Source organism: Panthera tigris, chromosome B1 (genome assembly GCF_018350195.1).
Source record: "Panthera tigris isolate Pti1 chromosome B1, P.tigris_Pti1_mat1.1, whole genome shotgun sequence".
NCBI lineage: Eukaryota > Metazoa > Chordata > Mammalia > Carnivora > Felidae > Panthera > Panthera tigris.
In genome coordinates, this window is record NC_056663.1 from 62,792,279 (window position 1) to 62,820,224 (window position 27,946).

The 27,946-nt window shown below is 38.6% G+C and overlaps 1 protein-coding gene across 5 annotated transcripts in view; it reads right to left on the reverse strand.

The window, feature by feature from the left end:
- KLHL2 (kelch like family member 2) overlaps positions 1-27,946 on the reverse strand; it is a 120,639-nt gene that overhangs the window by 76,971 nt on the left and 15,722 nt on the right. For 4 of the 5 annotated variants that reach the window (XM_042983661.1, XM_042983663.1, XM_042983664.1 and 1 more), the window contains exon 3: positions 19,303-19,409. In XM_042983661.1, the coding sequence (XP_042839595.1) occupies positions 19,303-19,409 (107 nt within the window). Of the gene's footprint in view, positions 1-19,302; positions 19,410-27,946 lie in introns of those variants that run through there. The other variant, XM_042983665.1, reaches the window with a different exon arrangement.

A 27,946-nucleotide genomic window follows, 5' to 3' on the forward strand; every position in this document is an offset into this window, starting at 1 on the left:
CCAGTCATTCCCTATGATGGTCATGGTGCATAACTCCCCAATTCTACCAATAATAAGAGGCAAACATGGTAACTGCATTCCCCTGCCAGTTTTGGTCTAGTTTGAGTAACTTCTGGGAAAGTTCTACTAGACCCTAAAGGGGAGAAAAAAAGAAAAAGCAATCCCTCTCTTTCCTTGAGATGTTGGGTTCACTCTGATAGGCATCTTGCATTCATGAGGGGCAGCAACCTTGGTATAAAATTTTTACTGAGGCTAGCAGACAGACAGAAGAAAGCAGATCCTTCATGAAATCTTTCAGCTGCAGATCTGACCATGCCTGGTGTCCAGCCTACTTTCCAGTTATGAGAGAAGAGATTTCCTTACTATTTAAACCAGTTTAAGTACAGTTTCTGTTATGTGCAGACTAAAGCATCCTAACTTAGGCTCTTAATACACAAGACCCTATTTAATTCTCTTCACAGCAGTCAATAATATCAGAAATTATATTTTCTTTGAATTTACTCTGTCTAGCCTTTCCTCCTCTTCCAATGACAATCATGAGAACAGGGACCTGTCTTATCCATTTCTAACGTCCCCAAACCTAGGATAATGCCTAGCACATAGAAGATGCTGAACAAATATTCCTTGATGAACAAAAGCATGAATCTTAGACAAATATAACCACACATACAACTTTCTAAAACTCTCACTTCTTGGGGAGAGAAAAGCCATGGAGGGTAGGGAGCTGTTTTTGCAGAGAGAGGACAGACAAAGGGGGAGAGGGAGGACAGAGAAAGGGGAAGAGTGCAGGAAAAATGCTTCACCTATAGTAGCTGGAGAGAAAGAGTGAAAAATGCTCATGGGGAAATGAACAAGAAATCTGTTCTTCAAAACTATTGATGGGAAGAAAGGCGAGGGTTTCAATACCACCAGGATTCTATAAACCGTGAAATGCAGAGTCTCAAGTTTCAGAGCTCAGTGCCTGGAAGTGCTCTCGTGAGGAAGCAGGACTAATCCCCAGGAGCAGGCAACAGGATGTGAAGGGTCCATGTGCCACATAGGAAGAAGTGGTTCCCCTGTTTGGAGAGCATTTGGTAGAGATCATACAGCCTCCCCACAGGCAAAGGTCCCAGCAGACCCTGGAGAGCAGCCGTGTTTGCTGACAAACATATTGGGACAAAGACACCAGAGTGTGGTGAAACCAAGTGCCGGCTGTGTGTTGTGATTTGCCAAAATCTCTGAACCTCTGCCACTGCACGATCACACAAACCTTTTCAGAGGCAAGCCAGCACTTGGCCATTGCTCCCCGGACCCTCCCTCAGGGAGTCAGGACAGGACTAAGCCACAGGGGTCTCTGAAGTGTGAGGTTTTGAAACACAACCCAATCTGAGATAAAACTCTGGAGGGAGGTGCCGCCTGGCAGGCTGACAGTTTGGACATGGACAGAAGCTTGACACAAAGGACGGGTGCTTGATCGTGGGTAGGCGAGAGCGCAAAGTTCCTGTGACAGAGACTAGGGAGCTGGGTGAGACCATTTCCACCTCTCCCGCGCACCCATAAACTCACCACACTGATCCACCCCAGTAAGCTAAGCAGTGCCACCTTGTGGGGAACGGGGCCACTACACCAAGCCCCACCCAACTGTGCCCTCCAAGCACACCCCTGGAAGACCAGGACAAGTCCCTCCACCTGCATAGTTTACAGACTATAGAGGACTTCATAGTTTCAATTCTAGGGAAAACTGGATATAACTTCATTTGGGTTTCATTCTGTTTCCTGGTTGATTTATTTAATTTTTTTTTTTTTTTTTGTTTCTGTTTTTGTTTAACTTGGTTTTGTTGGTTTTCTGTTTCTTTTCTTTTCCTTCTCCTGGATACAGAAAGAGAAAAATCTATTCTTCTTTTCTTTTTCTTTTTTTTCCATTTTTATAAAATCTTTTTTACTTTATTGTTTTAAATTTTTTATTCTACCTAATTTTCTGTATTTCATTTTACTCTATTTTATTACGTAATTCTTTTAATTTTCTAATTTTTCTCACCTTTTTTTCCCTTTTCTTTCTTTTCTTTCCCTTTTTGTCTATTCTATCAAGCTTCTTTCAGCAAGCAGAACAAACTATGATCTAGCTTCCTCTATTTGGTTGTTTTGTTTCTAATTTTTTAATTTTAATTTTTTATTTTATTAATTTTTTTCTTCCTCCAAAATGACAAAATGAAAGAATTCATCCCAAAGGAAGAACAGAAAGAAATGACAGCTAGGGGCTTAATCAACACAGATATAAGCAAGATGTCTGAACTAGAGTTTAGAACCACAATAATAAGAATACTGGCTGGGGTTGAAAAAAGCATAGATTCCCTTTCTGTGGAGATGAAAGAAGTAAAATCTAGTCAGGACACAATTAAAAATGCTATAACCAATGTGCAATCTCGAATGCATATGGATGCCATGGTGGCAAGGATGCACGAAGCACAGCAGCAAATCAGCAACACAGAAGACAAGATTACGGAGAATGAAGCAGAAAAAAAGAGGGAAACAAAAGCAAAAGAGCACAATACAAGACTTAGAGAACTTAGTGACTTTTAAAAAGGATTAATATTTGAAAGGTAGGAGTCCCAGAAGATGGAAGAGAGAGAAAAAAGGGACAGAAGGTTTATGTGAGCAATTTGTAGCAGAAAACTTTACTAATCTAGGGAAGGACACAGACATCAAAATCCAGGAAGCACAGAGAACTCCCATTAGATTTAACAAAAACCAACCATCACCAAGGCATATCACAGTCAAATATACACAATACACAGACAAGAAAAGACTTATGAAATACCAGCAAGGGAAAAAAGTCCTTAACCTACAAGGGAAGACACATCAGGTTCACAGCAGACCTATCCATAGAAACTTGGCAGGCCAGAAAAGACTGGCAAGATATATTCAACGTGCCGAATTGAAAAAGTATGCAGCCAAGAATTTATCTGGCAAGGCTGTCATTCAAAATAGAAGGAGAGATAAAAGTTTCCCAGACAAACAAAAACTAAGGGAGTTCTGACCACTAAACCAGCCTTGCAAGAAATTTTAAGGTGGACTCTCTAAGGGGAGAAAAGACAAAACAAAGACTAGAAAGGTCCAGAGATCATCACCAGAAACACCAACTCTACAGGCAACACAATGGCACTAAATTCATATCTTTCACTACTCACTCTAAATGTCGATGGACTAAATGCTCCAATCAAAAGACACTGGGTATCAGAATGGATAAGAAAACAAGACTCATCTATATGCTGCTAAAAAAGAGACTCATTTTAGATCTAAATACACTTGCAGATTGAAAGTTAAGGGGATGGAGAATAATCTATCATGCTAATAATAGTCACCAAAAGAAAGGTGCAGTAGTCATCCTTGTATCAGATAATCTGGACTTTAAAATAAAAACTATAACAGATGAAGAAGGACACTATATCATAATTAAGGGGTCTATCCACCAAGAAGACCTAACAATTGTAAATATTTATTCCTCCAATGTGAAAGCACCCAAATATATAAATCAATCACAAAAATAAAGAAACTCATTGATAATAATACCATAATAGTAGGGGACTTCAACACCCCACTTACAGCAACAGACAAATCATCTAAGCAGAACATCAACAAGGAAACAATGGCTTTGAATGACACACTGGACCAGATAGACTTAACAGATACATTCAGAACATTTCATCCTAAAGCAGGAGAATGCACATTCTTCTTGAGTGTACATGGAACATTCTCTAGAACAGATAGCATATTGGGACACAAATCAGCCATCAACAAGTACAAAAAGATTGAGATCATACTGTGCATATTTTCAGACCACAATGCTATGAAACTTGAAATCAACCACAAGAAAAAATTTGGAAAGACCATGAATACTTGGAGATAAAATAACATCCTACTAAAGAATGGGAACTCTTTCAGAGGAGCCAGGATAGCGGAACAGCATGGAAGATTTTTTGTGTGTCTCGCATCCATGAAGTACAGCCAGACCAACACTAAATCCTCCTACACACCTAGAAAACTGATTGGAGGATTAACACAACAGTCTGTACAACCTGAACCACAGAATTCAGCAGGTACACAGCGCGGAAAGGTGGACTAGGGGAGTGGGAAGGCACGGGAAGGGAGGTGCTTTTGCAAGTGGAGAAAGGATGGAGACTGGGGGTGTGGGGGAAAATACGGGAAAAGCACCCCTCCCCAAAAGCAGCTGGAGAGAAAGTGGAAAATTGGAAACAGCTACAGGGACTAAACTAAAAAGGGAGTAAGGAGAAAGGAGAGGGTTTAAATTCCATTAAGACTGTAAACAAGGGGAACACAAAGTGTGCAACTCCTCAGCTCAATACCTGGTGGTACTCTGGTGAGAAGGGCAAATCCCCAGGAACAGAGTGGGGTCCGGGAGGTTCTTGGGCTACACGGGGATAAGTGGTTCCACTGCTAGAAGGACATTTGGTAGAGACTATTGAAGCCACCTGGTCCCAGCAGACTCCAGAAAACGGCCACATTCGCTGGTGCTGGAACAAGGTCGTTAAGGGTGAAGCCTGGTGCTAGATATATGTTGTGATTTTCCATAACCCCTGAAAAGCTGCTGCTACGCTATCTTGCAAACTTTTTCTGGGGCAGGCTGGAACCTGGCCACAGTCTCTGGGCACTGGAAGCAGCACGGTCCAGCAAGCATTCCGGGGTGCAGCCAACATTAGGCCATTGCTTGGTGAGACCCTCCCACAGAGGGGCAAAACAGGTCAAAGCCACAGTCCTTCAGAAGTAAGGGACCAGGGAAAACAGCCGCATCTGAGACAAAACTCGGGAGAGAGGTACTGCCTGGGGCTTGGTCACCGACAGTGAAGAAGCAGGGAGTGGACTAAAGCTGAAGACAGAGGACGGGTGCACGATTGCTGATCAGAGAGAACAGAGTTCCCATACTAGAGACCGGGTAGCTGGGTGACGCCATTTTCACCGCTCCCGCACATACGCATAGACACCTACCAGCGCTAAAACCATCCACCCCAGTAGGCTAGCAGCGCCATCGAGCGGAGAACAGAGTCTTTACACTGAGCCCCGCCCAACTGGGCCAACCTCGCTCTTCAAGAACACAAGTCTCACTGCCTACTTAGTTTATGGACTATAAAGCACTACATAGACTGACGTCTAGGGGAAAACGAAGTAATTTCAGTCCTATTTCAATCTGTTAGCAGGTCCATCTATTCAATTTTCTTTCTTTTTTTTCTCCTTTACACTATTCTTTTTCTTGAATACAGAAAGAGAAAAAATTCATTTTTATTTTCAATTTTTTATTAAAAATATTTTTAATTTTTTTTACTATATTTTTTGTGTCAATTTTTTCAAATTCTATCCTACTTCCATCATTCTATTTTTGTCTACTTCAGTGTATTCACCTTCTCAAATTTTCAAACGATTTCCTTTGCTTTTTTTTTCTTTTTTCTCTTTTTCATTTCTATTCTTTTTCTTGAGTTCAGAAAAACTTCATTTTTACTTTCAATTGCAACTAAAAATATTTTCCTTTAATTTGTTACTATATTTTTTGCTTTTATATAAATTTTTTCAAATTCCATTTTACTTCCATTTTATTTTAGACTCCCACTACTTTGAAAGTGTATTCACTTTTTAAAACGATTTCCTTTTTTCTTCTTTTTCATTTCTTTTTTCTTAAACAGAAAGAGAAAAAATTCATTTTTATTTTGAATTATTATTAAAAATATTTTTAATTTTTTTCTACTATATTCTTTACTTTTGTGTAAATCTTTTTAAATTCTATTTTACTCCCATCATCTCATTTTAGTCTACTTGAGTGTATTCATTTTTTCAAATTCTCAAACAATTTCCTTTTTTTTCTTCCCCCTTTTTTTTCTCTAATCTGTCAAACCACTTTCAACACCCAGACCAAATCACACCTATGATCTAGCATCATTTACTCGATTTTTTTGTGTATGTTCTTAATTTTTTAATTTTAATTTTTTAATTTTAATTTTTCTACCTTATTAATTCCTTTTCTCCCTTCAAAATCACAAAATGAAGGAATTTACCCCAAAGGAAAAAGCATGAAGAAACAACAGTCAGGGATTTAACCAACACAGATACAAGCAAGATGTCTGAACCAGAATTTAGAATCATGATAAGAATACTAGCTGCAGTCGAAAACAGATTAGAATCCCTTTCTGCAGAGATAAAAGAAGTAAAAAATAGAATGAAATTAAAAATGCTATAACTGAACTGCAATCATGGATGGATGCAGCCGCGGCAAGGATGGATGAGGCAGAACAGAGAATCAGTGATATAGAGGACAAACTTATAGAGAATAATGAGGCAGAAAAAAAGAGGGAGATGAAGGCAAAAGAGCATGATTTAAGAATTAGAGAAATCAGTGACTCATTAAAAAGGAACCACATCAGAATCATAGGGGTCCCAGAAGAGGAAGAGAGAGAAATAGGGGTAGAAGGGTTATGTGAGCAAATCATAGCAGAAAACTTTCCTAATCTGGGAAAAGACACAGACGTCAAAATCTGGGAAGCACAGAGAACGACCCCCATTAGATTCCACAAAACCCAACCATCAACAAGGCATATCATAGTCAAATTCACAAAATACTCAGGCAAGGAGAGAATCATGAAGGCAGCAAGGGAAAAAAAGTCCCTAACCTACAAGGGAAGACAGATCAGGTTTGCAGCAGCCCTATCCACAGAAACTTGGCGTGGCAGGATATATTCAATGTGCTGAATCAGAAATATATGCAGCCAAGAATTCTTTACCCAGCAAGGCTGTCATTCAAAATAGAAGGAAGGATAAAAAGTTTCCCAAACAAAAATTAAAGGAGTTTGTGACCACTAAACCAGCCCTGCAAGAAATTTTAAGGGGGACTCTCTGAGGGGAGAAAAGATGAATACATATACATATACAAAGCAACAAAGATTATAAAGGACCAGAAACACCACCAGAAAATCCAACTCCACAAGCATCATAATGGCAATGAATTCATATCTTTCAGTACTCACTCTAAACGTCAATGGACTCAATGCTCCAATCAAAAGACATAGGGTAACAGAATGGATAAGAAAACAAGATCCATCTATATGCTGTTTACAAGAGACCCACTTTAGACCTAAAGACACCTTCAGATTGAAAATAAGGGGATGGAGAACCATCTATCATGCTAATGGTCAACCAAAGAAAGCCAGAGTAGCCATACTTATATCACAAAACCTAGACTTTAAAATAAAGACTGTATCAAGAGATACAGAAGGGCATTATATCATAATCAAGGGGGTCTATCCACCAAGAAGACCTAACAATTGTAAACATTTATGCACCAAATATGGAAGCACCCAAATATATACATCAATGAATCACAAACATAAAGAAACTCATCAATACTAATACCATAATAGTAGGAGACTTCAATACCCCTCTCACAACAATGGACAGATCATCTAATCAAAAAATCAACAAGGAAACAATGGCCTTGAATGACACACTGGACCAGATGAACTTAACAGATATACTGAGAACATTTCATCCTAAAGCAGCAGAATATACATTATTCTCCAGTGCACATGGAACGTTCTCCAGAATAGACCATATTCTGGACACAAATCAGCCCTAAGTAAGTACAAAAAGATCGAGAGCATACAGTGCATATTTTCAGACCACAACGCTATCAAACTCAAAATCAACCACAAGAAAAATTTGAAAGGTAACAAATACTTGGAGACTGAAGAACATCCTACTAAAGAATGAATGGGCTAACCAAGCAGTTTAAGAGGAAATTTAAAAGTATATGGAAGTCAATGAAAATGATAACACCACAACCCAAAACCTTTGGGACGCAGCAAAGGCAGTCATAAGAGTAAAGTATATAGCAATCCAGGCCTTCCTAAAGAAGGAAGACAGATCTTAGATACATATCCTAACCTTACGCCTTAAGGAGCTGGAAAAAGAATAGCAAATAAACCCCAAACCAGCAGAAAACAGAAAATAATAAAGATTAGAGCAGAAATTAATGCTATTGAAACAAAAAAAAAAAAAAAAAAAAAAAAAAAACAGAACAGATCAATGAAACCAGATGCTGGTTCTTTGAAAGAATTAACAAAATTGATAAACCACTAGCCAGTTTGATCAAAAAGAAAAAGGAAAGGACCCAAATAAAGTCAAGAATGAAACAGGAGCGATCACAACCAACACAGCAGAAATAAAAACAATAATAAGAGAATATTATGAGCAATTATATGCCAATAAAATGGGAAATCTGGAAGAAATGGACAAATTCCTAGAAACATATACAATACCAAAACTGAAAAGGAAGAAATAGTAAATGTGAGCAGACCCATAATCAGTAAGGAAATCAAATTAGTAATCAAAAATCTGCCAAAAAACAACAGTCAAGGGCCAGATGGCCTTCAAGGGGAATTCTACTAACATTTAAGGAAGAGTGAACACCTATTCTCTTGAAGCTGTTCCAAAAAATAGAAATGGAAAGAAAACTTCCAAACTCATTCTATGGAGCCAACATTACCTTGATTCCAAAACCAGACAGAGACCCCACTAAAAAGGAGAACTATAGACCAATTTCCCTGATGAACATGGATGCAAAAATCCTCAACAAGATATTAGTCAACCGGCTTCAACAATACATTAAAAAACTTATGCACCACGACCAAGTGGGATTTATACCTGGGATGCAGGGTTGGTTCAATATCCACAAAACAATTAACGTGATTCATCACACCAATAAAAGAAAGGACAAGAGCCATATGATCCTCTCAATAGATGCAGAGAAAGCATGTGACAAAATACAGCATCCTTTCTTGATAAAAACCCTCAAGAAAGTAGGGATAGAAGGAGCATACCTCGAGATCATAAAAGCCATGTAAGAACGACCCAACGCTAATATCATCCTCAATGGGGAAAAACTGAGAGCTTTCCCCCGAACATCAGGAACAAGACAGGGATGTCCACTCTTGCCACTGTTATTCAACATAGGATTGGAAGTCTTAGCCTCTGCAATCAGACAACACAAAGAAATAAAAGGCATCCAAATTGGCCAGGAGGAGGTCAAACTTTCACTCTTTGCAGATGACATGATACTGTATATGGAATACCCAAAAGTTTCCACAAAAAAAAACCTGTTAGAATTGATTCATGAATTCAGCAAAGTTGCAGGATATAAAATCAGTGCACAGAAATCAGGTGCATTCCTATACACCAACAATGAAGCGACAGAAAGAGAAATCAAGGAATTGATCCCATTTACAGTTGCACCAAAACCCATAAAATACCTAGGAATAAATCTAACCAAAGAGGTGAAAAATCTATATGCTGAAAATTATAGAAAGCTTATGAAAGAAAAGACACCAAAAAATGGAAAAAGATTCCCTGCTCCTGGATAGGAAGAACAAATACTGTTAACATGTCAATACTACCCAAAGCAATCTACATATTCAATGAAATCCCTATCAAAATAACACCAGCATTCTTCACAGAGCTACAACAAATAATCCTAAAATTTGTATGGAACCAGAAAAGACCCCGAATAGCCAAAGAGATCTTGAAAAAGAAAACCAAAGCTGGAGGCATCACAATCCCAGACTTCAAGCTATACTACAAAGCTGTAATCATCAAGACAGTATGGTACTGTCACAAGAACGGACACTCAGATCAATGGAACAGAATAGAGAACCCAGAAATGGACCCAAAAACGTATGGCCAACTAATCTTTGACAAAGCAGGAAAGACTATCCAATGAAATGAAGACTGTCTCTTCAGCAAGTGGTGTTGGGAAAACTGGACAGTAACATGCAGAAGAATGAACCTGGACCACTTTCTTACACCATACACAAAAATAAACTCAAAATGGATGAAAGACCTCATCTTTGATCTTGGCCACAGCAACTTCTTACTCAACACGTCTCTGGAGGCAAGGGAAACAAAAGCAAAAATGAACTACTAGGACCTCGTCAAAATAAAAAGCTTCTGCACAGCGAAGAAAACAATCAACAAAACTAAAAGGTAACTGACAGAATGGGAGAAGATATTTGCAAATTACATATCAGATAAAGGGTTAGTATCCAACATCTATGAAGAACTTATCAAACTCAACACCCAAAAAACAAATAATTCAGTGAAGAAATGTGCAAAAGACATGAATAGACACTTCTCCAAGGAAGACACAGATGGCCAATGGACACATGAAAAAATGCTCAACATCACTCACCATCAGGGAAATACAAAGCAGAACCACAATGAGATACCACCTTACACCTGTCAGAATGGCTAACATTAACAACTCAGGCAACAACAGATGTTGGCGAGGATGCAGACAAAGAAGATCTCTTTTGCATTGTTGGTGGGAATGCAAGCTGGTGCAGCCACTCTGGAAAACAGGTTCCTCAAAAAACTAAAAATGGAGCTACCCTACAACCCAGCATTGCACTACTAGGCATTTATCCAAGGGATACAGGTGTGCTGTTTTAAAGGGACACATGCAGCCTCCATGTTTATAGCAGCACTATCAACAATACGCAAAGTATGGAAAGAGCCCAAATGTCCATCGATGGATGAATGGATAAAGAAAATGTGATATATATATTAAATGGAGTATTACTCAGCAATCAAAAAGAATGAAATCTTGCCATTTGCAACTACATGGAGGGAACTGGAAGGTATTATGCTAAGTGAAATTAGTCAGAGAAAGACAAAAATCATATGACTTAACTCATATGAGGACTTTAAGAGACAAAACAGATGAACATAAGGGAAGGGAAACAAAAATAATATAAAAACAGGGAGGGGGACAAAACAGAAGAGACTCATAAATATGAAGAACAAACTGAGGGTTACACAAGTGATTGTGAGAGGGGGGATGGGCTAAATGGGTAAGGGGCATTAAGGAGTCTACTCCCGAAATCATTGTTGCACTATATGCTAACTAATTTGCATGTAAATTTTAAGAAATAAAAAATCAAATTAAAAAAAAGAAAAAGTACATGGAAGCCAATGAAAATGAAAACACGAAAACCCCAAACCTCTGGGACACAGCAAAGGAGGTCATAAGAGGGAGGTATATAGCAATCAGGTCTTCTTAAAGAAGGAAGAAAGGTCTCAAATACATAACCTAACCTTACACCTAAAAGAGCTGGAAAAAGAGCAGCAAATAAAGCCCAAAACCAGCAGAAGTCGGGAAATAATGAAGATTAAAGCAGAAATCAGTAATGTATATTTAAAAAAAAAAAAAAACAGTTGAACAGATCAATGAAACCAGGAGCTGGTTCTCTGAAAGAATTAACAAAAGTCATGAACCCCTAGCCAGTTTCATCAAAAAGAAAAGGGAAAGGACCCAAATAAATAAGATCAAGAATTAAAGAGGGGTGATCACAACCAACACCACAGAAATACAAACAATAATAATAAAATATGAGCAACTATATGTCAACACATTTGGCCAATCGGGAACAAACAGAAAAATTCCTAGAAACATATAAACTACCAAAACTCAGATAGGAGGTAGAAAATTTGAACAGACCCACATTCAGTAAAGAAATTGAATCAGTAATCAAAATCTCCCAACAAACAAGAGTCCAGGGCCAGATGGCTTTCCAGGGGAATTCTACCAAACATTTAAAGAAGAGTAGCACCTATTCTTTTGAAGCTGTTCCAAAAAATAGAATGGAAGCAAAAACTTCCAAATTCAGTCTATGCAGCCAGCATTACCTTGATTCCAAAACCTGACAAAGACTCCACTAAAAAGGAGAACTACAGACCAATTTCCCTGATGAACATGGATGCAAAAATTCCCAACTAGAACTAGCCAACAATACATTAAAAGAATTATTCACCAGGATCAAGTGGGCTTTATTCCTAGGATTCAGGTCTGGTTCGTATCTGCAAATCAGTGTGATATATCACGTTAATAACAGAAAGGATAAGAATCACATGATCCTCTCAATAGATGCAGAGAAAGCATTTGACAAAATACAGCATCCTTTCTTGATAACCCTTAAGTAGGAATAAAAGGATTATGCCTCAAGATCATAGAGGCCACTACAAAAGACCCACAGGTAATATCATCCTCAATGAGGAAAAACTGAGAGCTTTCCCCCTAAGGTCAGGAACACAAGGATGTCCATTCTCACCACTGTTATTCAACATAGTGTTGCAAGTCATAGCCTCAGCAATGAGACAACACAAAGAAATAAAAAGCATCCTAATGGGCAAAGAGGAAATCAAACTTTCACTCTTGGAGGACGACTTGATACTCTATGTGTAAAACCCAAAAGAGTCCACCAAAAAACTGCTAGAATTGATCCATGAATTCAGCAAAGTCGCAGAATATAAAATCAATGCAAAGAAATCAGCTGCATTTCCATACACCAATAATGAAGCAGCAGAAAAAGAAATCAAGGAATCAATCCCATTTATTGCACCAAAAACCATAAAATATCTAGGAATAAACCTAACCAAAGAGGTGAAAAATCTATACGCTGAAAATTATAGAAAGCTTATGAAAGAAATTGAAGACACAAAAAATTAGAAAAACATTCCATGCTCATAGATTTGAAGAATACTGTTAAAATGTCAATACCACCCAAAGCAAGCTACATATTCAATACAATCCCTATCAAAATAACACCAGGATTCTTCACAGAGCTACAACACATAATCCTAAAATTTGTATGGAACCAGAAAAGATCCCAAATAGCCAAAGCAATCCTGAAAAAGAAAACCAAAGCTGGAGGCATTACTTCAAGCTGTATTACAAAGCTGTAATCATCAAGACAGTATGGTACTGGCACAAAAACAGACACTTAGATCAGTGGAGCAGAATACAGAACCCAGAAATGGACCCACAAATGTATGGCCAACTTTGGCAAAGCAGGAAAGAATATCCAATGGAATAAAGACAGTCTCTTCAGCAAATGGGTGTTGGAAATACTGAACAGCAACATGCAGAAGAATGAACCTGGACTATTTTCTTACTCCATACACAAAAATAAACTCAAAATGGATGAAAGACCTAAACATGAGGCAGGAAACCATCAAAATCCTAGAGGAGAAAACAGGCAACAACCTCCTTCACAGTGGCCACAGCAACTTCTTACTTGACATGTCTCCAGAGGCAAGGGAAACAAAAGCAAAAATGAACTATTTGGACTTCTCTGCACAGTAAAGGAAACAATCAGCAAAACTAAAAGGCAGCCAACAGAATGAGAGAAGATATTTGCAAATGACAAATCAGATAAAGGATTAGTATACAAAGTCTATAAAGAAATTGTCAAACTCAACACCCAAAAACCATGTAATCCAGTGAAGAAATGGGCAAAAGACATAGACACTTTTCCAAAGAATACATCCAGATGTCTAACAGACACATGAAAAGATGCTCAACATCATTCATTATCAGGGAAATACAAATCAAAACCACAATGAGATACCACCTCACGCCTGTCAGAATGGCTCACATTAACAACTCAGGCAACAACAGATGTTGACAAGGATGCGGAGAGAGAGGATCTCTTTTGTACTGCTGGTGGGAATGCAAACTGGTGTAGGCACTCTGGAAAACAGTATGGAGTTTCTTCAAAAAATTAAAAATAGAACTACCTATAACCCAGCAATTGTACTGCTAGGTATTTATCCAAAGGATACAGGAGTGCTGTTTTGAAGGGGCACGTGCACCCCAATGGTTGTAGCAGTGATATTGACAATAGCCAAAGTATGGAAAGAGCCAAAATGTCCATCTACTGATGAATGGATAAAGATGTGGTATGTATGCATGTATATGTGTGTGTGTGTGTGTATATATATACACACACATATACATACATACGTATGTAATGTATACACACACACACACACACACACACACACACACACACTGGAATATTACTCAGTGATCAAAAAGAATGAAATCTTGCCATTTGTAACAACATGGAAGGAATTAGAGTGTATTATGCTAAGCAAAATAAGTCAGAGAAAGACAAATATCATACGATTTCACTCACGTGGAATTTAAGATACAAAACAGATGCACATAAGGGAAGGGAAGCAAAAATAATGTAAAAACAGAGTGGGAGACAAACCATAAGAGACTCTTAAATACAGAGAACTGAGGGTTGCTGGAAGGGTGTTGGGTGGGGGAATGAACTACATGAGCAAGGGACATCAAGGAGGACACTTGCTGGGATGAGCACTGGGTGTTATATGTAAGTGACGAATCACTAAAATCTATTCCTGAAATCATTATCATACTATATGTTAACTAACTTGGATTTAAATTTAAAAAAAGAAAGTAAAATAAAATAGAAATCTCACTTATCATTCAAATGATAATCCCCATTTTCCTATTCTACTCACCGAATCATGTTCAATATGACAAAGGAAATCATCAAAAAGCACAAAAGAGTAAAAACAAAAATCCAATTATTTCCTACTAGATGTCAGATATTTTAGCCTGGGGTACTAAATAGGCCTCAAATGTATTTGTAAGAGAAACAACATTTTAAATTCCACATTTATAAGAAACAAGTAATTGAAAAACACAAGAACTCAAATGATATATGCTTCCTTAAGTAAGAATTAAACCACCTGGCCTTGCTCTAAATAGGCCCATACTTCACAGAGTAAAATCCTGTGACTGTATCACACAATTACTTTTCACCTCCTTTCTCTACCCAAATACTTGGAACTACAAAGAGTAACACAATCCTTTTTTTAGGTAATAGAATTTGAATAAAAATTCCTCCTACAATTTATAGATTAGAAACAAGGGGCAAAAAAGAACCTCTTCATGTTCCCCATTTCCTAATAGGTGAGGCCTAGGAAAACAAGAATAGGGTAACGACCTATGCCACTGCAAGCACTTCTGATTACCCACCGAGCAGGAGAAAATAAATATACATAATGTACGATGGAATGGCAGCATGCAAAGTTCTACAGGTTTCCTCGCTCTATTTTTTATAATAAAGTTTAACAGGGTTTCAGACCAAAAAACAAAAAACAAAACAAAAAGATACAAGGGATTCATATTCTAGCAAATCACAAAAAAAATATATGTACGCTAAACCACCTACACCAAATCTCCTTATCTTCCTCACCTAATCTCTGACAAGTGATGGGCTATTCAGTGGATTCAAAAGTAGAAATGTACAAAGACTGCCAGAAAAGTGAATAGCATCTATTGCTAAAGAACCAAAAAGTCAGGGGCACCTGGGCAGCTCAGATGGTTAAGCGACCAACTTCAGCTCAGGTCATGATCTCAGCATTTCTCAGCCCACATGGGCTGACAGCTCGGAGCCTGGAGCCTGCTTCAGATTCTGTGTCTCCTTCTCTCTCTACCCCTCCCCTGCTCATGCCCTGTCTCTGTCTCTCTCTCTCTCTGTCTTTCTCTCTCCCTCTCAAAAATAAACATTAAAAAAAATCTTTTTTTAAGTCAAGCCTAATAAGTATATGAAAAGATGTTCAACATCATCACTTATTTGGGAATTGCAAATTAAAACTACAAGAGATGCCATTTTACACCCATTAGAATGACTACAGTTAAAAAAAAATTAACAAGTGTTGATGGAGATGTGGAGAAATGGGAACCATCCTACATTAACTGTAGGAATGTAATATGGTACACCTTCAAAAACAGCATAGCAGTCATTGTTAAGTTTAAAGAAATTTACCCAGCAATTCCACTCCTAGGTATCTACTTCCATGAGAAATGAAAATAAATGTCCATGTAAACAATGGCACATGGATATTCACACCAGCATTATTCCCAACAGCCCAAAACTGAAATTAACCCATATGTCCATCAACTGGAGAATGGACAGCCAAAATGTGATACATCCATACAATTTTATCTATTTAGCAATAAAAAAGAACAAACTGATAATAAATACTATAACACAGAAATAATTTACATACATAAACCCAAAATCATTAATGTGGGAATAAAAATGTTCCAAAATTGACTTATGGTGATGATTACTAAATACATTTACTAAAATTCACTGCCACTACACTGGAAATGTGTAAATTTCATAATATGTAAAATATGCATCAAAAAAGTTGTGAAAAAAACACAACTGAGGTATTCAATTCATTTTATATGAATCAGAAATTAACACAGTATCCCTATTTTGCATTTATCTTAGTATACCGCAATCTAAAATTTGACTACATGTAAAAGGTATATTAGACTAAAAACAACAACAACAACAAAAAAAAAAACAGGGAAAGTGAAATGTAGTTTAGGTCATAAGGTAAACAGAAAAGAAGACAAAGATATAACAAGATCTCCCATCTATCTTTAGCATGCGTGTCTCTGGATACCTAAGGGTCAGGGAGATTGGAGACTCTAAGTGCTGCCTTTTGAAGGGAAAGGAAACTAACCTTGATCCTGCAGTTTTAAGTTACTTTGATCTTGCATTTTTAAGTTAATCACTATATATTTGTGTAGCTCTATAAAAAATAAAACATTTATCAAAATAAATTCTAGTCTAAGCGTTCCTCAATCTTCTACTCTTACAAAATATAAGGACATTTAGAAATTTAGAGTAAAAGAAAAATAATTGATCATATGGTATTCTTATTTTTAATTTTTTGAGGAACCTCCATAGTGTTTTCCACAGTGGCTGCACCAATTTACATTTCCACCAGCAGTGTACAAAAGTTACTTTTTTCCTACATCTTTGCTAACACTTGTTACTTCTTGTCCTTTTGATTCCAGCCATTCTGATAGGTGTGATTTGCATTTCCCTGATGATTAGTGATGTTGAGTACCATTTCATGTGTCTGTTGGCCATCAGTGGTCTTCTTTGGAAATGTCTATTCAGGTCCCTGCACATTTTTTACTGAATTATTTGGTTTTTGATATTGAGTTATAAAGGTTCTTTATATATTTTGGATTTACAAAAAACAACAACAACAAAAAAAACACACCAAAAGCATTAATTCGAACAGATACATTTACCCCTATGTTTACTGCATTATTTACAACAGCCAAGATATAAAAGCAACCCAAATGGCCATCGATAGATGAATGGAAAAAGAACATCTGGTATACAATATTAGCTGTAAAAAAAGAATAAGATCTTGGCATTTGTACCACTATGGGTGGACCTAGAGGGTACCATGCTAAATGAAATAAGTCAGAGAAAGATATATACCATATGATATCATTTATATATGGTATCTAAAAAACAAAACAACAAACAAGCAGAAACAGACCCATAAATACAAAGAACATAAATAGACCCGTAAATACAAAAAACTTGCGGTCACCAGAGGGAAAGGGGGGCAGGACAGGCAAAGGGGAGAAGGGGAGCTGGGGATACAGCTTCTAGTAAGGGAATAAGTTAAGAGGATAAAAGATACAGCATAGGGAATACAGTCAATGGTACTGTAATATCATAGTATGGTGACAGATGGTGGCTACAGTTGTGGTGAGCACAGCATAACATATAGAGATGCAGAATTACTATGCTGTACACCTGGAACTAATGTAACATTGTGTGTCTGCTATTCTTCAATTCAAATAATAACATAATTACTGCCAAAATTAATTATATATTTTCTATGGGCCAAGTAGAGTGCTAAGAAATTCATATATATGATCTGATTTAATTTTTATAAAAATCCTAGAAAGTGGGTAAAATTACCATCCTCCTTCTCCAGATGGGGAAACTGAAGCATAAGTTGATGATGTGAGTTTCCCATGGTTTCCAACAAGGAAATAGCAATAGCAGTGTCATGTGAGAGAATGCCACCTACAGGGGACAGCCCTACACTAGGGAATTCCTAAGTTAGGCTGACACATTCCAGCCAGAACCTTCCTCTCATAAGCCTGGAGACTCTGTTTAGAACACTGTCCAGGGGAAATAAATAAGATGTAAGATGTAAACCATGAGACTGAAATGAACCCTAGGACATAAAAATCTGACTAGTCCCACATTATTAGTATTGACTTTTCAAATCAGCCTCAGCTAAAGGCACCCTCCCAACTTGGCTCACAGCCCCTCCGCTATCATTCCTACATTCTTGATTATTTAACTCCGTTCAGGAACAGCAAGGCTGCAACAGGCTGAATAGTGAGGGCCTTCCAGACTCTCCTCTACTCCCAAAACATTAAGCCCATCCTCTTCACGTGGCCTTCTGGACTCCTCTTCATTGGTGTGAACCCTTTAAACCTATCTGGCTTCAGGAAATGTCAGATCCCCTTCTCTCAGTGCTGTCCATCACAGCCCTCGCCATCTGCATCACTGCTTGGGCAACCAGATCTTCCATACTCTACTACATACTTAAAGTGCGCATATTGTTACTGGGGGTGGGAAGCACACTTACACGATTGTATATTCCTGGAAGTATCTAAGCAAAATGTTAGGCACAAGAAATACTTCATGATTTCTAAAGTATGAATATCTTTTATTATTTGCACTTTTTCATGTAACTATATTCGCATTCATAAGTGTTTTGTTTTGTTTTTTTAGAGAGAGAGCACATGAGGCGGGGAGGGGAAAGAGGGAAAGAAAGAGATCTTAAGCAGGCTCCACACTTAGTTAGTTGGAGTGGAGCCTGACACGGGGATTGGTCCCCCGACCCTGGGTTGATGACCTGAGCCAAAATCAAGAGTAAGACACTCAACCAACTGAGCCCCCCAGACACCCCTGTATTTATAAGTATTTTGTTTGTTCTACCAATACTCTTAAGATTATAAGCTCACTGTTCTAATATATGACTTCATTTCTTTGTACAGTAATATATGTTTAATTTTTTTAAGAGAATGAGTGGGCAAGCATAAATTACTTTTTTTCCAGAAGTACTGAAGTCATTTTATATATGTTTAGTTACCTAAGTGACCACCATTTTTTTTTATATATTTAAATCAAAGGACATTAAATAAACATCTCTTTATTCACTGTAAACAATCAACGAAACATATGTGAAAATCATTTGGAAAAAAAAAAAATGGAAAACAGTAAAAGCACTTTTCTTTTGCCAAAATAATCAAGTGCCAAAAGTTGTTATAATTGGCAGGCAGGTAAACTCGGCCAGTATATGTAGATGTAAATACAACGGGGCAAAACTAGCATAAAACTATGAGTATGTGAATATAATGCACATATACACACATGATTACAAAACCGAAAAACAACAGGGAGGAGGAATTTGAAACAAAGCAAGAGCGTTTACTTCCATTACAGCACTTCATTTCATAACAATAAAATGTTAATAAGAAAAGAAAATGTGGAAAGAAAAGCCCAGATCTGTATACGCTTGAAAAATACCCAGAACTAAGACATTTCATACCTGTAAACATGGCATGAAAATAAGGACTACAGGCAGCCAGCACCACTCTGTGAGCAGAGATCTCCATGTCTTCAGCCACAATGGTGACATCACACAGCAAGTTTTGACTGTTCACAAAGCAGAGAAAGAGAAAATTTTAATGATACCAATAATAAATGTATTCAGCATCCTGTGCTAAAATATTACAGTAAAAATTGCAACATATTACACTCTTCTGAAGTTGAGACTTTTAAAACTGCCATCCTTTACTTTAAAACAGAATTCCTTAAACGTGAAGCGCACAGAAAACAGTCACAACAAAGACCCGACATGCATTGGGCCCTCACTCAGAATCCTAACTTTGTTCAACAGAGAAACCTTTCCCAACTTGATTAATGATTTCTCAACCTAAATAAATTACTGGCAGCAAACCATCAATGGATTGTAAAAGGAGAGGATGTTTGAATTAAGAACAGTTTGAATTAAGAAGTGGCAGATGGCAGTCTCACATTAAGATGAGACAAAATAAATTGTATGTAGAAAACCAAATTGGGTCAAAGTACCAAAAAAAAAAAAAAAAAGATATTTAAAATGATGCTGGGTCATCAAGCAAAGGTAAAACTATATTCAATTACTCCCACTACTTAAAAGGCATAGAAGACATTTTAGGCTTAACTTAATCACAACATTTTACCAATGCCAACTATCTCTTTCCTCAAAGCTGGAAAACATTACCATGTACAAAATTAAAAAGCATTTTGTTACCTTAAAACAAACCATTATTCAGCAAGCATAATTATACCTCCCATTCTGAAATATCCATTTTGAGCCATTCAAAACCATACGGTGAACACTTTCTACATTCTACACAAACTGCTAGATGAGCTTCTCCCGCTAAATAAGAATGTCACAGGATATCTTTTTGGCAAAAAGTGGTGCTGATGCTTATTCCAGAACAAGCAAGGAGGCTGCAGCTCTAAAACTGACCTTACTGGTAGTCATGTCATTAATGACTGAAAGAGGTGTGGTGAACCCAAAAGTCCTTTCCACACTTCACACACCCAAGCATGAATTTGTGTGTATCCCACACACAGGTCACACTTGTCCCCTCCTCCACTATTCTATCTCCTACAAGGATGGCCTGCGGCCTGCTATAATTTTCTAGTAGCTCACAAGCAACATTTTCACATGAGCTTAACCAAATCCTTGAAGTTTTCCACTTTTCCACACTGCCTGTTTCTGTAGAATGCACACCAAAAGTTTTTGGAGATCCTACTGGCATTGACTTTCCCTCCGGTCTAGGGGAAACTGTAAGAAAAAGGAGCACGGCAGCGCCGGTGATAACTGTGCTCCAGAGCCTCCCTGCTGATGAGCCTGCTGTGTCCTTTAGAGCAAAGTATGGCTCATGGGTGTCAATTTAATGGCTCAGGATGCTGTATGAGACACCAGGTAGGTCCCACGTTAGAGTCATGGAAGTTAGAGTCATCAAAGGTGGCATAAGGTCACTCTTCGTGATTCCTCCACTGTGAACACCAACAAAGTCTATGTCTGCTCTGAGAATATAAAAACCATACTGCAATTCTATGAATTCCATGGTTTCACAAGTAACCAGGGTGGGAAAATTCAGTGGTGTTTTCAGGAGGTTACTATGCAAGTGCTTTACCTGCATGTTTTATCTCATTTAGGACCCACCACAATCTTACCAGGTAGGTATTATTATGATTTTTACCCCCAAAATGTACAGCTGGGGAAGTCAAGGTTAAAGATGAACAATCAGCCTTAAGTCCCCACTTGTGGAATGCCAGGATTCAAATCCATGGAGTCTGGCTCCAAAGCCTTTTAACCACTACACAAAACCACCTGTGTGTTTTCAAGACTTGTTAAAGCTTGAATGAAACAGGGAATAAAAAGTATAAATCAAATAACACCAATCTATTATTTGGCATACTATATACTAGAAACAATTTTAAGTTCTGTATATAGTTTATAAAAGGCACAGTTTTAGTGGGGTTTTAGCACTACAAGCATATTTAGAAAGATCAAATTCAACAAAGCACTGCAAGATCATCTCTGACCTTAAGGAGTCTAGCAGAAAGGAATGACCGTGCCAAGATTACAGGATAAAGTAGAAAAAATCACTGTAAAGGTGCTATGGGGAAGCATCTAAAGCAGACTAGGGGTGAGAAAAGTCTTCCTGCAGCTACTGACCTTAAGCTGAGTTTTATAAACAAGTAGGCATTAGCGGGATAGAGAAGGAGCAAGGGAGCTCCTAACAGAGAACAGTATGTGCTACTGCATGGAGACGTGAGGCAGCACAGCACAATGGGGAACCCTGGAAAAAGGAAAGCAGAGAGAAAGAAGGGTGATCGAAGAGGAGGTCAGCAGAGATGCACACAGTCTCTCAAGGACGGGGCCATCCAGGTTTTCCTACTATGGCCAGTGCATCTGGACACAACTCAAACATGAGCCAAGTACATTTTTATGCCGATTTTCCTTTTGTCAGTAGTAATCTTTCTTAGTGCTCTAGTTTCAAGATGGAACATAAGTGGAATTACACTTGGACACCCCAAAATCACATAATTAATTACATTTAGCTTCAATTACAATTATTGATCAAAACCATCTAGCATAACACCTGCTGGCTGTCACATAATTAGCTCAGCCTTACTGGCTTATTAGCTGACAGTTAACTAGGAAGGTAAAAACACTGCCAAATCAGTATGTAGCCACACCCTGGGTTAGGTCACACAGAATCTAAGGGTCACATTCTAAAACAATAACATATTTGGTTCTAGTGCTTCATTTTTTATCTTTTTGTGTCCAGCAATAACATATTTTATTTTGTAATGTTTTTCAATTTTTTCAATATTTTCTTTTTTGAGAGAGAGAAACAGCATGAGCAGGGGAGGAGCAGAGAGAGAGAGGGGAACACAGAATCGAAAGCAGGCTCCAGGCTCTGAGCCGTCAGCACAGAGCCTGATGCGGGGCTTGAATCCATGAACCATGAAATCATTACCTGAGCTGAAGTTGGATGCTTAACCGACTGAGCCACCCAGGTGCCCGAACAATAACATATTTTAAAACGGCACTCAAAGACAAGAGAGACCAGGAGCATTTGGGTGGCTCAGTGGGTTAAGCGTCTGACTTTTGATTTTCAGTCATGGGATTAAGCCCTGAGTCAGGCTTCACACTCACATGGATTAAGATTCTCTCTCTCCCTTGTCCCTCTCCCCCGCTCCCGCTTGCTCTTAAAAAAAAAAAAAAGAGAGAGATCTGACCAGCTTTCTTATCTTTCAGCCAGTGTGTATCTAACTGAGTATGGCCCTTACCTCTTTCCAAATGTGCATGCTTGTAAGTAGTACAATAACTTTTGGATGAGGAGGAGGACAGGTACAAATGAAAAGTTTGGCAATAAAAATTAAAGTGAGTTTCTGAGTTTATATTCCTATTACTTGAAATTCAATGAAAGAATGAATGATAGAAGGAAAAGTCTTCCAGAATAGTAAGACAAATAATTGCTATTTAGCAAAATTTGCATCTATTCATTCATCATCAAATATCCAGAGTGGCTACTGTGCGCCTAGCACTATGTTCATTTACCACAATAGCAAGGCAATGCCCATGACAGCAAGGAGTTCCCAGTGGAGTGGGGAGAAACAGACAAGCTAACAGCTAATTACAAAAATGAAACTGTGACTTTTAAGATGGGGCACGTGTGGCATGTTTGGGAAGATATAAGAGAGGCGAAGCCCAACCTTAAGGTGGCTTTGCAAAGGAAGATGCCTCTAAGCTCAAATGTGGAGAACAAAAATTATATAGGCCTTTTGTAAAACCCAAATTGCCTAGAAAAATGAAAGGCACTCCAAAACCTAAATGAAACAGCATCATGCAAATTGGTCCTTCTCAGGAAAAATGCTGCTTTGAAAATTAATGAAACATGCCTGACATACCAAGACATCCTTTAGTTTCCTGACACAAAGTCACAAATTCCTAAGAGGAGAAAAACCGATCACTGCTGTGTACATATCAGGCTTTCAGAGGTCAAAAATAATTAGTAGTCACATGAAACAAAAATTGACTTTCTACTGGAAGCCAGCACGGTGAGGCAATCACATGGCATCTGTCCGTCTGTCTTCCTCGGGTGCCACGGAAAACCTAGAGGCACTTCCTGCCACATGGAGTGGACTCGGTGGCTCGTGAGACGAGGCTTCCACCACAGCCCAGGGGCAAACCCCATACCACGGCCTGGAATATGTCCAAAGTCATCTCTGGAACAGCAACAGGTGTTAGGATAAAGAAACAATAGCAAGACATAAAAAGAAACGAGGCAAGGGGTCAGAGGTCAAGGAAAGAAGCCAAGAAGTTTAAAAACTGGTCAGGAAGCAGAGGGAGAGCCAGATGTGGAGCTGCTGTTCAGGACATGGCTGCATCGCCGAGTACTGGTCACTCGGCATGAAGGGAGATGAGCTGGTTTAAAGGCAAAAGGCTGCACAACTGCTGACTTAAATTAGTCATATTTAACCAACCCTCCTCTGACAATTTCATTTAACAGACAAGGGAGATGCAATCTGGCTTATAATGTCAATAATCTCGAAGATCAACAGAACTCCATGGCATGTGTCACCACCATCTTCCTTCTTTTTCTTCTTAAAACTATGATGGTTTGATTTTGATATGAATTTAAATTTCTGTGGCAGTTAAGCACAGGGAAAAATGTAGAGGCTGGGTTTACCCAACACAGATTCACCACCATAGTGTAAGTCCTGATAGCACAGCCCCCTCAACAGATTTGCACCTGCTGAAATTTTCAAACAGAAAGCAGGAAGTGGTGACAATGTGGAAAGTTGTAGGACAACCTACTACAGTCAATAACTTAGAAACTGCCTTAAACTAGCAAGGGTCCCAGGGGCGCCTGGGTGGCGCAGTCGGTTAAGCGTCCAACTTCAGCCAGGTCACGATCTCGCCGTCCGTGAGTTCGAGCCCCGCGTCAGGCTCTGGGCTGATGGCTCGGAGCCTGGAGCCTGTTTCCGATTCTGTGTCTCCCTCTCTCTCTGCCCCTCCCCCATTCATGCTCTGTCTCTCTCTGTCCCAAAAATAAATAAAAAACGTTGAAAAAAAAAAAAAAAAAACTAGCAAGGGTCCCAGAATATAGAGATTATTCTTTTCAAACAGAATCAAGACAGCAGAATGACAGTGAGGGGTGTCTGGATGGCTCAGTCGGTTAAGCATCTGACTTCAGTTCAGGTCATGATCTTGCAGTTCATGAGTTCGAGCCCTGCATCAGGTAAGTTTAAGCCTCGCTTTGGGTTCCCATGCTGACAGTGAGGAGGCTGTGTGGGATTCTCTCTCTCTCTCTCTCTCTCTCTCTCTCTCTCTCCCTCCCTCCCTCCCTCCCTCCCTCTCTCTCTCTGCCTCCTCATGGGATTCTCCCTCTCTCCCTTTCTCTCTCTCAAAAAAGAAAAAAATTAAAAAATAAAAAAGAGTGACAGTGAAAAATGACAAAACGGAGCCACTGGAAGGCACAGAGGAAAGTGTGTTACTAAATACCTGCAGAGAAGGGAAGGTAACATCTCCAGATTTGAGGACCTGCAAGAACACTTGGTCACAGTTGAGAGAAGATGAAAAGAATAATTAGAAATAAAATGAAGGAAGAGATTAGGGACAGAGAAAAGCTGGTGGGGAGAAGAACAGAGAAATGAGGAAGGTGAAGGATTTCGGGGGGTAGGGGCGGAAAGAGTAATGCAGCAGAGATGAGTTTCTGAATATGCAGATGAAAAGCCTCTGTGGTAGAAAGTGTAGGATGCATACAAAGGAAACTTCCTCATTACAAAGTATTTTTTAATTGGTGAAATAAATCATAAGCTACTCTTAGCTATAATAAAGAAAAAAGCCAGAGTAAGATCTTCTGATTTTCTGATTTAACAGGCATAGTAAAAGCGAGCTCTGAAGCAGGTAGGTATTCAACAACATAAAGCAAGGGAAAAGAAAGGAGTTGGGTCAGTAAACTCATTTATTACTATCCACTATTGGTATTCTTTGAAATGTTCAATGATCCTATCCATGCTCAATAAACACCACTTAAAAAGAGATTAATCACATGTGCTTAAGAAACACTGCAGAAGATTACCAGTTAAAGTGAGACTAGAAGTTTCAAACTGTATCTTAAAATTTCTAAATAAACAAGTCTATTTGATTTGGGGCTCTACCCAACTGCTCTTTCAAGGAATGTTTTACATCCTACTCTAGTATAACATGAAAACAAAAGAACCTGGCAATGTTTTACTACAGAAAAAAATATATGTTCGAGCAATAAAAAAAACTCACATCGTATGTAACTTCCTGAAATCTCTTTTAAAAACAGTCCCATAAAGGGGTGCCTGGGTAGCTCAGTCAGTTAAGCATTTGACTTTGGCTCAGGTCATGATCTCATGGTTCCTGAGTTTGAGCTCCCCCACTTGCACTGTCTTCCTGTCTCTCTCTCTCTCTCTCTCTCTCTCTCTCTCTCTCTCTCTCTCTCTCTCAAGAATAAACATTTAAAAAAAAAATTAAAAACAGTGATATAAAGCTGTGAAGAGAAAGGGAGATTGACTTAAGTTTGTTCTTTAATTCACTTGCCATCTAAGCAACAGAGTATAAATAACTAAAGAGCCACAACTCCAATTTTTCATAGATGCACAATAGATAACTTAATCCTACTGGTGATCTGGATCCACAAGGTCTAAATGTCCTGGAGGAAAAATACAATAGGCACTCCTTTAAAAGACAGCTTCAGGCTTTTTTGATTAAATTATACTCGGGAAGGTAAAAACTGCTGTTATAACTGACCTACTAAATATTTATGACTTAGATATGATATATAGAGGAGCACTTGAACTGCTTTAAATGATTTATCCTTACTAAAAACTTTCAACTCCTTAATATAACTTAAGGATCAAAATTCTCTTCCTTCTAAACAAGCAACAGGTTGGCCCTAACTAACAGTCACTGAAATTTTTAAAGCTCAGATACTCTTATCCCATAACCTACAAAACAGAAGTTGTGTGTGTATGTGTGTGTTTAATGTAAAGGCAAAAAGCTATCTCTTGACATTTCCTTTCTGGGGCCACCTCAAAAAGCCCATAGCATAATGTTCTCAATAAAACCTATGTCTGAGATTTAGTCTGCTTGTCTTCTCCACAGACTCACTACAGTGTTTTACACATAATTAGATCTATTGCTTTGATTTTGAAAATGTCAGTATCCTGAAAAATTCCTACCCCCACCAATTCAAGCTTGGGAAGTTGAAAGAGCTGAATTTTCTGCCAGAGATGCGTTGCTAAAAAGACCCGTCCTTTCACTACACTGCCAGGTTATGCCTCCAACACCATTCATTTTACAACGCTGCTCCCTTTTTCAAAAACCTTCACTGATTCCCAGTGCCCACAGGATTAAGTCCAAATTCATCACGCTATTTAAGCCTGCACAATTCAGTCCTTCTCCCGCTCCTAACCTTTTCTGCACAGACTCCCCAGCACGAACTCTTGATTCACTTTATCCAACAAGTTATGTTTATCCCCCCCCCGTAGCTCATGCAGTCATCCAGGCCAGGAACTGCCTTTCCTCTCCTGTCCTTTGTATGAATCCTACTGCCCGCGATCAGGTCCAGCAGAAACCTCTTCTTTGGGCTGCTGTGGATTTCTCCTGTGAAAATCCTCTTCAGCATGCACTGTTCCCCCACCTCATCCTCTCCTCTAGACATCTCCTATAGCAATCTAGACATTCGCAGGGCATGGGCCAAGTCTGATGCTGTTTCTGGCTCCCGCACAGCCGCGCATGCTAGCAGATTTCAAAGGAGAACCAGCTGCTTACAAACACTTGTAGAATACACTGTTTACAAGTAACTGCAGGGTTTTTAAGCCAAGTAATTTTAAGCTATTCAAGCTCATATTGGGCTGGGACATGGAGCTATATCTGGGCCTCCTGTCTAAAAAAGAAAACAAAAACAAAAAACTAGTTTAAAGAAAATGTCACATTCTTTTTCTATAAACTATATTAATTCTCAAACTTTACAAAGCTCTTGCCCGCTCACTCCCACTCCCCCAACCACACCTTACAACAACCATAACTAGAAAAAAAAAGTTACTCTTACTCCTAAAATATCACTTCCATCAGTCAAACATTCATAAAAATGCTCTCTAGTGTATGGCTGTTATTCTACCAGTTAAAGGCAAGGGCCCAAGAGCAGAGCAATAAGAACAAGGAAGTTCTCTCTTCCCAGAAGTCAGGAAACCACTCTCAGCTACCTCTTCCTGGCAGCAGGAAGTTGATGCAATGGCAGGAAATTAAAGATTTTCAGCTGTTTAAAGAATAGGCTTCCTCCAAGATTTTTTTTTTTTAATTACTCAAATGGGCCATAAGGGTTAAGAGAGAAGTGAATGATATTTTAAAAAATTTTTAATGTTTATTTTTATTTTTGAGAGACAGAGAGAGACAGAGAGAGAGCATGAGCAGGAGAGTGGCAGAGAGGGAGAGAGACCCAGAATATGAAGCAGGCTCCAGGCTCAGAACCCAATGAGGGGCTGGAACTCATGAGCCATGAAATCACGACCTGAGCCAAAGTCAGACGCTCAACCGAGTCACCCAGGTGCCCCAGAAGTGAGTGACATTTAAAACAAAACAAAAGGGT